General features: G+C 36.6%; 1 protein-coding gene across 1 annotated transcript in view; it reads left to right on the top strand.

Annotated features, from left to right (window-relative positions):
* The window catches only part of RPS6KC1 (ribosomal protein S6 kinase C1), a 233,326-nt gene that overhangs the window by 191,396 nt on the left and 28,431 nt on the right, over nt 1-13,499 (top strand). The window contains exons 13-14 of the mRNA XM_082658336.1: nt 7,298-7,380; nt 8,470-8,565. Of these exons, the coding sequence (XP_082514462.1) occupies nt 7,298-7,380; nt 8,470-8,565 (179 nt within the window). The remainder of the gene's footprint in view (nt 1-7,297; nt 7,381-8,469; nt 8,566-13,499) is intronic.

Genomic DNA, 13,499 nt, shown 5'->3' with positions numbered 1-13,499 from the left:
TGTGATCAGTAGAGGTAAGAAGAAGGATGTGATGACCTGTGTGGGTCTCCCTTAGTGGAGAATCAAGTGATGTCACCAGTCTGAAAATGTGCCTTAACAAATCCATCAAAGAGCTAAATGTAGAATATCATATTCACTTATTTATCAAGCACCATAACAGTAATGTCTGTTAAAGAAAAGTAAATTCTGAATTTGGGAATTCACAGTTACTTAAAATGCAAGGTGATTCATCTTTTTTTTTTCTTTGTTTTTATTTTTTATTTTAACATCATTATTAGAGTATAATTTTTTACAGTGGTGTGTTTCTGCTTTATAACAAAGTGAGTCAGCTGTTCATATACATACATCCCCATATCTCCTCCCTCTTGCATCTCTCTGCCACCCTCCCTATGCCATCCCTCTAGGTGGTCACAAAGCACCGAGCTGGGTGATTCATCTTTATAAAGTTTTATAGGAAGGTTGGTGTTCATTTATAAAGCTTGAGTTTGAGATGCATTTTCCAGCTTTTAAAATTCTCTGTACAATTTCCATCATAGTTTTAGTATTATCTACAGTTATTTCTGAGTCATGTCTTTGACACATCCATGTGGCTTAAACTATATAGCCCTAAAAGACAGGGCCTGGGCCAGTAGATAGTATATGTCATGATCTCAGTAATTCTGGGACCGAATGGTCTCTCCAGTGTCTTTCAGACTTTCTCAAGTCTAAGAGTGTATACTTTGCTTCTTTCCCTTCACTTCTTATACAGATAGAGACATTTTACGGTTTCCTGAGTCCAGGCTTTCTGTTTTTTCGCTCTTTTACTTTTCAGGAGCAAGGCTTATTATAGTACAGTTTTGGGGTCAGATTAACAGTATTATTTTTGGCTGTAAGAGGGAGACTTAGTAAACTCTATCATAGGACTATAAAACTCTCTTAGTCTATGTTTTAGCAAGCCCTTTGACAATATGGGTTACTAAGGCAGCATCATTTTTCTGAGAGATGTCCTGGCTTGTTGAAGAGTGTTCTATGAGGTGTTAAACGTGAGTGAAACAAAGGTAGGCAAGGCACATTTTTACGTTGTGGTATCTTTATTATTTTATTTAAACTTGTTTATTCACTTGTGAATTATGATAGTTTGAATCATTAGTATGAATCCATAAAATTCTATATTGTGTTAGAGTATGAGGATTGATAGTGCTAAAGTGGGATTTCTAGAATTTTACTAAACTATTCTCACATATTTGATGTCCTCCAAAAATTTTGGACAAGCTGAAATCTAATCTGGAGCTGATTTTATGTCTCCATTACATTAAAAGATGGTAACGGTTAGGTTTAGTGACACTGATTCATTTTGCTTCCCACCAGGTCTCTTAGGGAAAGGAAGGGTGGCTGTGGGTAGAAAGGAGAAGAAGGACGAATGTGGAATGCTGGCTCATTTTAGCATAATCCCACTCTTTGGGCATCTTAGGTTAATGGAGGGAGAAGAAGTTAGGAGAAAGGCTCATGAGTGCTTTTGAAAACACTTTCAGGATTGTAAAATTACAGGTAGAAAGAATGCTAGAGGTCTGGCTGTCCTCATTTTCAGAAAAGCTAAAATACCCAGCCAGGCTCAAACAGTAGCAGAACTAGAGCCCTGTTAATACATTTCTTTGACTCAAAGACAAAAATTCAGGATTCTTTGATATCACTGTCTCTTTTTGAGTTTTTGTGGGAAGAATCTGAGGATTTGTTTGTTTTCTTAGGGAATAGTTTAGTTCCCCCCCTGATCCCTTTGCTTAATGCTTATAGCCCTGCTGTCCTTGTGGAGAGTAAGGATACTACTGCTTTACCACCCTGGAAACTGCAAATATAGAATGTAGTGTCAGGGGAAGGGGCATGCATGGGAACTGAAGACATTGGGTTTTATAGTGAAAATATTTTGAAAATTGATAAAGCAGTGCAGAATTTATCCTTTAAAATTTTTTTCTGCTTTTTTTCCCACCAGAGATTTAAAAAATTCAAGGTAGGGAGTTTAAAGGGATTTCTCAGCTTTACTATGTTATACTTTAAAAGAACCCTCACAAATTTATTTGATATTTCTTTATATTCTCTGCTTTTGACACAATATACCTGACTGTTCACCTGGTGTTTGTAGTAGCTATCATGTAGTTTTATATATGAATCAGTACTCTTGGTTTATGCTTAAAATTTTATATAGATTTTGCAAGTAAAGCAGTTTCAGAGTATTGGTTTTGACAGCCACACAACCTCGGTCTTCTTTTTGGCAATGCAATTTCAAGGTATATCTTTAAAATTTTAACCTAAGAATTATTGATCTATAAGGGATGTTGAAAAGACAATCAAAATCTTTCATTCTGATTATTAAAAGAAAGTGAGGGCTTCCCTGGTGGCACAGTGGTTGAGAGTACGCCTGCCGATGCAGGGGACACAGGTTTGTGCCCCGGTCCGGGAACATCCCACATACCGTGGAGCGGCTAGGCCCATGAGCCATGGCCACTGAGCCTGCGTGTCCGGAGCCTGTGCTCTGCAACGGGAGAGGCCACAACAGTGAGAGGCCCGCGTACCGCAAAAAAAAAAAAAAAAAAAAAAAGAAAAGAAAGTGAAATTCTGTTTTAAAACCCTAAAGAAGAAATTATATAAGTATCTTCTTCCAGTTGTTCTAATATTTAAGTTTCCTGAGCCGTTAGGAAGTTCTTCCTTGTATCTTATCTAAATATAGAACTCTTTGTTGTAGTTCAGAGTCATCTATTAAAATCAAGGACAGTTGGTCATGATGTCAGTTTCACATTAATTAATGAATGCTTAATATAAAGTCATTTTGAAGTGGTTCAAGCTGCACTGTTAAGGGGATGGATTTAAAACTTGTTCAGTGTCTTTTTTCCAGATTTCCATGAGAAAAAAATTAACTTTTCAGAGTTGCTATCCTTCTTTATTAGCCCAGTCAGATTAAAGATGACATTCAGCCTAGTTGTCTTCAGACTTTCAGAAGCAGTTTTTCTTAGATGGGATCAGTAATTTCTTTAGGCCCAAGTGCCATTAGAAAGCTTAACCAATGACAGCCAAGAGTGGGGAGGAAAAAGAGAATAAGGTGAGGGGAAAAGAAGCAGGCTGTCAGTGGAAGAAAGAAGAGGGAAAGATCGAGGAAAGATGGGAAAAGAAATGGGGAGTGAATGAAGTAGACTAAGGTTGATGGTGCTAGGGTGTCACCAGCAGTTCTATCAGGTGCCACATGGGGCATCCCGCATCCTGGGCCAGAAAGCGAGCCGACTGAAAATGGGAATTAAATTAACTTTAGGGCCTGCTTGGGTCTCTTGCTACTGTCTTTGTTGCCTGACGTTCAGACTGGTGCTCGTCAGACACTGTAGCATCCACATTTGAAGCAGTATGTTGGTCATTATCTACCTGTTAAGGACTCTGGCAGAAAATTGTGAGGGATTTCAAAGCAGCATAAAAACCAGTGAACCTAGTTCTTAGACTCCTTAGTTGAACAATGTCACAGAAACCAATAAAGGAATAACACCTTGTCTGTCTCCTGAAGTGACTCTCAAACTTCTCTGCCCAAGTACTTCTGACTGTAGAGGTGATATGAAATGGGGACCTCTGAGACTAATAATATGATCCTGAAGTTTCTTTGAAGTCTTTTTATCTTGCAGATCCATGCAAGGTTTACATTCTGTTCCATAATGGGTCTGTGTTTCTTTTAATAATAAAACAACATCCTACCACCTCCCGCACATACAAAAATCTTTGATGCTCAGGAGGGTGCACTGTGCTTATGGTAGCATCAGAGATCCCCCTCCCCCAGCCGCCTGCGTGCCCGCACGTGCACACACACACACACACACACTCTCTCTCTCTCTCTCTCTCTCTCTCTCTCTCTCTCTCTCTCTCTCTCTCTCTCGCTCTCTCTCTCTCTCTCTCTCTCTCTCTCTCTCTCTCGCTCTCTCTCCCTCTCTCTCTCTCTCTCTCCCTCCCTCTCTCCCTCTCTCTCTCCCCCTCTCCCTCTCCCTCTCCCTCTCCCTCCCCTCCCCTCCCCTCCCCTCCCCTCCCCTCTCCTCTTTCTGACACATTTCACACCCAGCGCACCTTTAGGGGAATTTGAAAGCTCCCTTTATAAATTATATTAGTCACTGATTACATTGCATAGATTTACCACAATAACCCTTTGCTCAATTTTGACAGCAAACCTTTGTGAGCAGAGACTTGGAGTGTGGTTCTAGTCTACAGCTCCTCAGGGCATGTTCTTAGACCCTATAAAACCATCTGATCTTCACAGCTTTCTCTGAACTGACTGGGTCAGGCATTCCTCTTTTCCCTGAACACACAAATATAGTATTCTTTCTCCTCCAAAGTCATTCTGCCCAAGTAAGTTCTCCGTAAGGATGCTTGGAAATTTTAAATAATTCACGTACAATGTTAAACACAGTTCCTTACATATGGTAAACAGTCAACGGATGTTAGCTACTGCTTTGTTGTTGCAACTATCATTATTACAATATGTGCCTACTAGCAACCTTCAGACACGGAAAGTGAGACTTGGAGGTTGCATATTCAAAACAGATGGCTGATCAATAATTTGGGGTCTTGAGTTGTGAACATGTAACACCTTTCTAAAACTAAGGAGTATATACTGCTTGCTTTATGATTAAAGAAAATGACATAACTTAAATTTTTGAGCAAGATATTTAAAAATAAAGGCATTAACTCTGAAAACTGATTTTAGTTTCACATTATTTAGCAATGTGGTGAGTACATAGTGTTCTGTGGAGGAATAGTGCCTAGCAGGGGACCTAGTTTGTACTGCTTATACGTGTTTGAATGAATCTTGATAGGTTGAGACCTCATTATAGAGGCCTGAATATATATACATGCCTGGTTAAGCAAGACATTTGAATGTTATTTAATGTTCAGTGAGAAGCCATTTCAGAATTTTGAACAGGGAAGTGATGTAATCCATTGCCTGCCTTAGACTGGAAGGAAATGTGCAAAAGGTTATATTTGATGACAGGGCTATGGTAAATTTCTTCTCCTTTTCTGAAGTTTCTAAGAACACACATCCTTTTTAAAGTTTCTGGAGCACACTTCCAAAGGTGATGGTGGCTCTCTATGGGGAGCTTGGGAATGGGGGTGGGGGCAGTGTATTTGAATCTGGGAGGGGTAACATAAGTACTTTGAATGAGAGCCCCCAAGGAATTGTCCTTCAAGAAAATCACTGTTTTAGGGAATCCTTAAGTATCAGAATCGTAGATTATAGAGCTAAATTTAACCTAGAGGTCCTCAGATCTCACCCTCGTGTTATGGATGAGATCAAGTGAATTCCTTAAGGCTCTTAACCCAGGACTTCTGATTCCTAGTCCACTGCTGTCTCTAATATATGATACATTAAAGTTTTAGAGGATTGCTTCTCGGCCTCTTGGCTAAGATCAAGTGTAACGTTGTAGAGGAAACTATAGGCAAACAGACTCTTAGGGAGGACTGGCCTATATAGCTTCATCTTTCCTGCTCCAACAAGCCTGAATGTTTTCATGCCATCTTGCTATACATTTAAAATTGTACCACTTAGATATTCGTGTAGGTTAATAAGTATAAGAATGAAAATAAAAATCTCACCATCCCAGAGGCAAAGCACTAAAACATTTTGTTACATTTTCCCACCAGTCTTTTAAAAATATATGTACTTTTAAAATTAAGATTCTATTGTTTTATAGCTTGTTTTTTTAAAATTTAATATATCCAGACATTTAGTTATATACCTAAACCTTGTGTGAATACATCATTTAAAATGCTTATGTAGTAATATTTCATTGAATTCATGTGTCAAAACATGTATAATTAAACCTCTATTGTTAGATAGTAAGACAGTTCTCAGTTTTTCAAGCAAGCTGCTATTTTATGAATGCAGATGGCTCTCGGAGGAAGCCTTTTGGTCATTCACACAATAATATGAGTCAGTTAAATATCTATGTTTTCTTTTTACCACCTAGCTGAGAGCAGCTAAGTTAGAGAATGGAGGTTGTGATTTGGCATGTAGCACAATAAGGGGAGGAAAGATGGGTAGGAGCTGGTGTGAAGGGTATAGTTGTACATAGGCCTTGTGAAGCCCAGAATACAGTAGGTGCAGAGATAAGGAAGGAGGTTGCTGAAGTGGAGTAATTTCAGTATTTTGCATAGAAATGGCTCTTTTTTTCTTTTTCTTATCCATATGACCTTTGCTTCAAGACTTAAAACTCGAACTGTGTTATGAGTTTTTTTGGTTCTCCAACACAGTAGATTCACTAAGTATTGGTTAAAAGGCTGGGGTGCCTGAGCACCACTTCCACTTATTATTGTCCAAGTTCCAACCTAACTACTTAAAACCTTTTCAACATGATTGTTGTGAGTTTTGGGCTACCTGCAGACAAATAGTAAGTGTGTTTTGTCAGTTTAATGGAAATGAAAGGGCAGATATATTCAGGCTTAGTGACTAATTGAATGTCATTAGGAAAGGACAAGAAGACATCAAACATGACTTAAGAGCTAAAAGCCTCAAAAATGGTGAAATGAGGAGTTATTGCTGATTTGTGAAGAAAACTGAAGGATGACACCTGAAAACTCGTATTACATTTCAGGAACTTGTGCTGGTGAGAGATAGGGATAACACAGATAAAACTGTAATTTGGAGATATTCTAAAAGCCCTCATCTTAGCCAGTAGTTTCAGTTGTGGCTTAAAACACCATATCTATCTGTACTTCTGAATAATAAAATGGGTAAATTTGCATTTCACATCCTCCTTCTTTAGTTGAAAACAATTGATTACTTAGGAGAGGGATCAAACTATAAACTAAGTCCTAGTTCTGCTTCTGATTTACTATATGACATTGGACAAGGCATTTCACCTCTCTGGTTTCTAGTCTGTAACTCAAAGGATAATTAATACTGGTTTAGATAATTTTTGAAGTTCCTTCTGAAACCTAGAGTCTTTATTTCTAAAACAAAAAATGACCCCTGAGATAGGGTTGGCTGTACATTCTCAAATTTGAAAAATTAATCAAAATGTTCATCTAGTAGATTCATGTAACTTTTAAGTATAGCATCTTGAAGGTGTCCCTCTATCAAGTAAAGAACAAATGTCTCAGTTTAATATATGACTGCATAAAAAAATGCAACCACAGTAGGTGACCAGAAGGATAAGTAACTTTCAGGAATTTTGAAAACCCAGTAGTATTTAGTATGTGCTCTCTCAGCATTAAAAAGGTCACCTTGCTAATACATGTTAATTTTGAGAGCTTAATTGACCTTTGGAATGTTAATATCAACCTTTTTTGGTGTGTTTAGAGGTTGGAGCAATCACGGAAGAAACGGAAGCCTGTGACTGGTGGAGTTTGGGTGCTGTCCTCTTTGAGCTTCTCACTGGCAAGGTAAGCAGTGACCTGGAGGTTTATTAAGTTTATCCAGATGCTACCTTGATTTCAAATTGAGACTATTTAGCCTTTGCCTTTAGTTTTTAGGTCAGGGACTAAGAAAACCTTGATACCAAAAAGGGGGGGGGGTAGAAAAATGCATGTTTATCAAGATTCCAGATTTTTTAAAAAGTTGAATTCTATTACATTGAATAAATTGATGGTAAAATTCTGTTATGTCACAGTTAGTCCATAGCGAGATATAAGACTACACACTCTCTCTTCTTTTTCTATGAGTCAGTTTCAACAGAGTTAAATCTGTAAGGTTCATGTAAGGATTTAAATTCTCTGTATGTTTTAAATACCTGTCTGAAACCAGGAGGGAATTATCATTTTAGAAAATTCATGTAGATATTAAAGGTAATATTATCTTTTTTCTCAATACTGTAATTTTTCCTGTCCGTTCTGGCTTAACGGAGAGTTATTGATCAGAGAGAATTTATACTCTCTCTGATCAATAACTTTTAAGTAAGATATTTGAGGTTAATAGTTAATAGATTTTAATTGAGTATTGTGCAGATTGCCTCCTGGGATGAAAACAGAGGAAATGAACAGTCATACTTTTGTAAGTAGTCATCTACCTTAAATATGTAGTTAATACTGAGCGCCTAACATGGTTGTGGAATACACAAGTCACCGGTACATACATTTAAACCATAAAGTGCTATACATATATAAAGCATTATTATTAACAACTTTTCAACTTTGAAGGTTTTTAAGAACACTAAAAAATTTGAGATATCAAGTCCCATTTTAGTTTTTGGGTATAATGGAAGTTTTTCTATTATGAGCCACTCTCTTTATAACTAAGGGAAAAGGGTGAGTGGCCTAAGCTTATGATGCGATTTTGATGACTGCCTGTATTTCAGTTAGAGTTCTGTGGGCTCATAGCCCTTGTCCTAAACTGCTTAGAGGGTACTGTGGTGATTACTGCACCTCCAGTTAAGGTGGTTGTTGAGCTTTCTGTATTTGCTGTCCATAAACCCTGTGACGGAACAGAATATGATATTGTTTGGGATAAGAAGTGTACCTGATTGATTGTTTCAGACTCTGGTTGAGTGCCATCCAGCAGGAATAAATACTCACACTACTTTGAACATGCCAGAATGTGTCTCTGAAGAGGCTCGCTCACTCATTCAACAGGTAATTTAATTGACGTATTGGCCAAGTATATCAACCATGCAAATTAGCAGAGCCCACAGCTCCAAAATCTTAAAGAAATTAGTTTCAGACAAGGAGGACCCTTTACTAATTACAAATTCAGAACTAGTACTGTATATCTTTAGGCTTCTACTATTATCTGAGTATTGGTGATGTCAGAGAGAATAGGTAAAGCTTGTTGGCATTATTTATTTATTTATTTTAAATCCAGGCTAATGTTTAGTCAATTCCATATGTCTGTGTAGGTGTGAGATGTAAGTATTGCTTTCAGCTGGTCTGGAGCTGCTCTATTACATTTTGTAACCATATGTGAATGGCTATGTTCTTTTCTTTTTTTTTTTTTTAAACTTTTTAAAGAGTTCATTCCTTAGAGCTAGTCTCGAGATAGTATATGGCGAATGGCTATATTTATAAACGTAGGAATGGGCTACTTAGGAGAGAAGTGGTAGAAAATCTTGCCAAGTTAGATCACTTGTAGATCCATTCATGAAACTTGAATATTGGTGTCAGTTGGTGTATTTCTGGTGGCTTTGAAGAAAGAGACTATTGATAATTAAAGTTCAGTATCCCAGAGGTAGGCTTGGAACTCTAGTGAGCTCCTTAAATTGATTCGCCATGTGTAAAATGCTCACCTGGTTTTGAAGAGCAAGTTTTGATGAGTACACTGAGGGTTGTTAGCATTGAGGTGTGATAGGCTCACAGCAAATCAGCAAGAATTGTCAGGACTGTGATCTCCTATGCTTTTGGGAAAATATCAAGGGAAAAGTTATTTGAAAAAGATGAAGAACTAAAATTTTTGTTTAATGAAACATGAATTATCTTTTAAATCAGGGAAAACAAAATTTGTAAAAAAAAAAGAAAGAGAAAAGGGGAGGGGAGAAAATATTAAGAAGAGTATTACCTAGTATTCTCTTGAGCAGTGATTTTTGTTCCATTCAACGAATATATGTATGGCATAGTGTCATAAGCTACAAACTTGAGATTCACAAATAATTATATCACAGATGGATTTAATAAAGGCTATCAGAGAGGTTTAAAAAAATACTTTGGCGAATCAGGATAAAGAGGTAATAATTGTTGCAGTGGTGGTATTAGGAAAGTTTTTGTGTAGTGAGTGTTATTTTTGCGGAGGCTTAGCCAGAATTTTGGCTTGCAAGCTTGGATGTGGGAGAATAACTGGGTGGAATGAAAAGCTTGAACAAAGGCAAGGAAGGAGTCAGAAAGACTCAGTTTGGGAAATCAAAAGTTTGGTTTATCTAGAGTACAAGGATGAATATAGGGATGAGTAATAGTAAGTAGATGAGAATGGAAAGAGAAGTTGGGGCTCTCTTATCATGAACACCAGGGGAGAATGACAGTATTTAATTCAGTAAAAAATTGAGATTTGGAGTTTTTGTGCACAAGAGTGAAAGGATCAGAGTCGTGCTTCAGGAGGATTAATTTGCCCAGACTCTGTAAAATCTGAAGAAACATAATCAGGTTGGAAATAGTGAGATGAGAGTACCCTGAGCACTTTGTAAAAGGATTAAGAGGTAGTGCAAAGATACATAAAACATTTCATGCTAATGGGCAAAAAGGACAGCTCCTCATTTGATTTCATATCCTTTGTTGTGGCACAGCAAGGTAAATTCAAAGTATTTTTTTGGCTATTAATTTAAGGAAGGCTAGCAACTGCTATTTTTTGTTTCTCTTTCTTAAAGAAGTAGTCATTATTATATAATATTGAGAATAGAATTCCCCACATTAATTAATAAAGGTCTGTTACTCCTGTCTATCAGAATTTATGTTGTAAAGGGGTCTGAGCTTAAGATATGTTAAGTTCCCAAATACAGATATGTATAGCTTATATAGTTAAAGCAGCATTCTGTCATTGGCCTGCCTAAGGAAACTACCACTCATGTTGAGGAAACATCATCAGGAAAGGGAAAAGGGGTCTCTTGGCATGATTAGCAATTTGTCATTTTGACTTTCCTCTTCCACTACCTCATGGTTCATAAAGGTTACTTTAAAAAATCACAAAATGATTTATGTGGAAAGAATTATTCCACTTTGAGGAGATTTTCCCCTTTGGTCTTTTCAGCTCCTTGCTTTCTTCCTAGATTTCATAATTCCCTGTACCCATGGTTTAGTCATCTCAGTCCAAGTGAATTGTGCTAAAGTAAACATAGTTACATTTTAAATGCGGTTTTAAAAAAAGATATTTACAGATCCTCAGCATGGATGTTTGTACTTCCCAGTGTACTTTTAGTTCTTTATGACACAATTGCTTTGTCAGTTGAAAGATATTATATGAGGAAAAAGACCTTCAAAACAAATTTCTGTGCCTCCAGTGCTCAGCTTTATTGCCTATTCTTTAGGAGAAAGGAGGTTGGCAGTGACTGTCTTGGTTTTGCCACTGGCTGACACATTCTTTTAGCAATAGAATCTTTGTGTGATCTGTCAGAAGGCCTGGGAGAGTATTTAAAATGGCAGAATAAGCAAGACAGTCATGGGTAAACAATTATACTTTTGCCTGTAGATTTACACTTGCAAAATTATAGAAGAGTCCATGAACTAAGGTAAATTGACTTTAGTAAAAGTCAAAATATGAACTTTTATTGGAATTTCATAATGAGGTCATGTTTTGGAAAGAATGGGGGCAGGAAAGCCAATTTTAACAAGAAAGGAAGAACTTACGTGTTTATATGTTTCCTGAAATATTAAAAAACATGCTATAGTTATAGTTAATTCTTACTAATGTTTGATATTTTAGATTTATATTCAGATGTTTAATGCCTTCCACATTTCAATCAGTGGACATGACTTGTCTGATTTTGAAAATGGATTTGATACGTTTAGGATATGCTTATGCTGTTTGTTTTATAATAGCAGCTTTTCTCTTAAGACAGTTTAGCAACTTCTAATATAAAAATTCTTTGAGCAGTTCACTTTAATAAAAAGTAGTCATTTTGAATGCTAGATACAGTAATTTCAAGTGAAAAGACTGTGAGTACAGTCTTTTGAAGTATATGCTTCACTCCCCTTGTGGATTTGGTGATAGCAAAGTGAAGTAATAGATTCTTGGCATTTGCAGATCACGCACTCTTAAAGCAGTGTAATGTTGTGATTAACAACAGGGATTCTGGAGACTGAGTACCTGAATTCAGATCATCTCCTTTCTACCTACTACCTATATGATCTTAAACAAGTTATTTAATTTCTCTGAGTCTCTGTTTTCTCATCTATAAAACAGAGATATTTATAGTAACTATCCATAGAGTTGTTGTGAGTTCAGTGAATTAACCTGTGTTAAGCAATTAGAATAATGCCTGGCACACAGTAAGCGTCACATAAATGTTTTGTATTATTATGGTTGATAGGGCAGCATTGAAAGCTCACAACATGTAGTAATTTATAATTTGATGAAGCATATAGTTGAATTATAGTATAGGGCTGCCTAACATGAGAGTGCTGGTGATACAGGTTGAAAAGGTCTAAAAAGTAGTGGATTGGCACGTAATAGGAAATCAACTGATGCTTTTATATAAATGATTAATTATTAGTGAATAATAGAAATATAGAAATAAAGGAAAAAGGAGAAATAAAAGTTTAGGTTTGATTTGAGTAGTGGGATTTCCTATAGGTATAGAACCATTAATGTAATCATCCACATATTTCAGTTGCAGTTGACTAAATTCTGTGGAAAAAATTGTTTGCTATAGGAATATTCTCAAATTTGAATGGCTATAGCCATATGAGAAAGTTGGAAAATTCTCTTTAAAAAAAAGAAATTATAAAGTTGGACAGAATTGGCAAAAATAACCATCTTTGTGCTCTGGAAATTGATCAGAGGGATGCAACAATCTGGAAAGTACTTATGCTTGAAAATAGCTGAACTTTGGGAAAGAATTGTGGGACTCTGTGGCATTCTTGCCTGGGGCTACTTGCATTCTCTCTTCCCTGCTTGGCCAGGTGTGAAGGTTCTCCCAGGTTGAGGTAGGCCATGAAGACCAGCACTGAGGCTGTATGCATGTGCAGGGAAAGATCTCAGTGGAAAGTAAAAACAAGGACAGACTTGAAAGTGGCCTAAATTTTGAATGTGTTCTCCTGCCCACTGGCATAGGATGGAAGCTTTAGTAGCTAAGGTATTTGAATGCAACCCCTTTTCAGTCACTGGTTGACCACTAAGCTATGCAGACACAGTGGTGACCCTTAGGAAACCAAGCTTAAGAAAGGAAAACTTAAAACTTTTTTCTTAGAAAAGAAAAAAAAATGAGAAAAGATACCAACTTCTGCTTGTTACAGTGGGGTGGGGGAAGCAGATTTACAGATCTAGCTGAACAAGTTATCAAAGAATAAACCAACCAACAGCAATTGATAACAGCCTTCTTGAGAAAAAAATAAGACTCCAGAGTCACTAAAATATATTAACTAAAATGTCTCATTTTCAGCAAAATATTGTAAGATATCCACAGAAACAAGATAGTATGATCCATAGGCAGGGAAAAAAACAGTCAATAGAAATTACTCTGAGTGTCCCCAGAATTTGGGGTTTAATGAAGACTTCAAAGCAGTTATTATAAATATGTTCAAAGAATTAAAGGAAATCATGTATAAAGAATTAAAGGAAAATAAAACAATAATGAATCAACAAATAGAGATTCTCAATAAGGAGATAGAAATTATATTAAAAGGAAAAAAAGAACCAAATAGAAATTCTCAAGTTGAAAAGTACAATAATTGAAGTGAAGAAGTAAGTAGGGGAAAAAAAATTCACTGGAGCATCTCAACATGATAGTAAATTATCCAATCTGAAAAACAGATTTAAAAATTTGAAGAAAAATGAACAGGGATAAAGAGACCTGTAAAATGATATTAAGTATACCAATATACATATAATGGGAGTTCCAAAAAGAGGACATAGGGAAAGGGGCGGC

The sequence above is a fragment of the Grampus griseus genome (assembly GCF_964374135.1).
Source record: "Grampus griseus genome assembly, chromosome: 1".
Classification (NCBI taxonomy): Eukaryota; Metazoa; Chordata; class Mammalia; order Artiodactyla; family Delphinidae; genus Grampus; species Grampus griseus.
The sequence above is the reverse complement of the archived record's forward strand: the minus strand, read 5'-3'. Positions and strand labels throughout refer to the sequence as shown.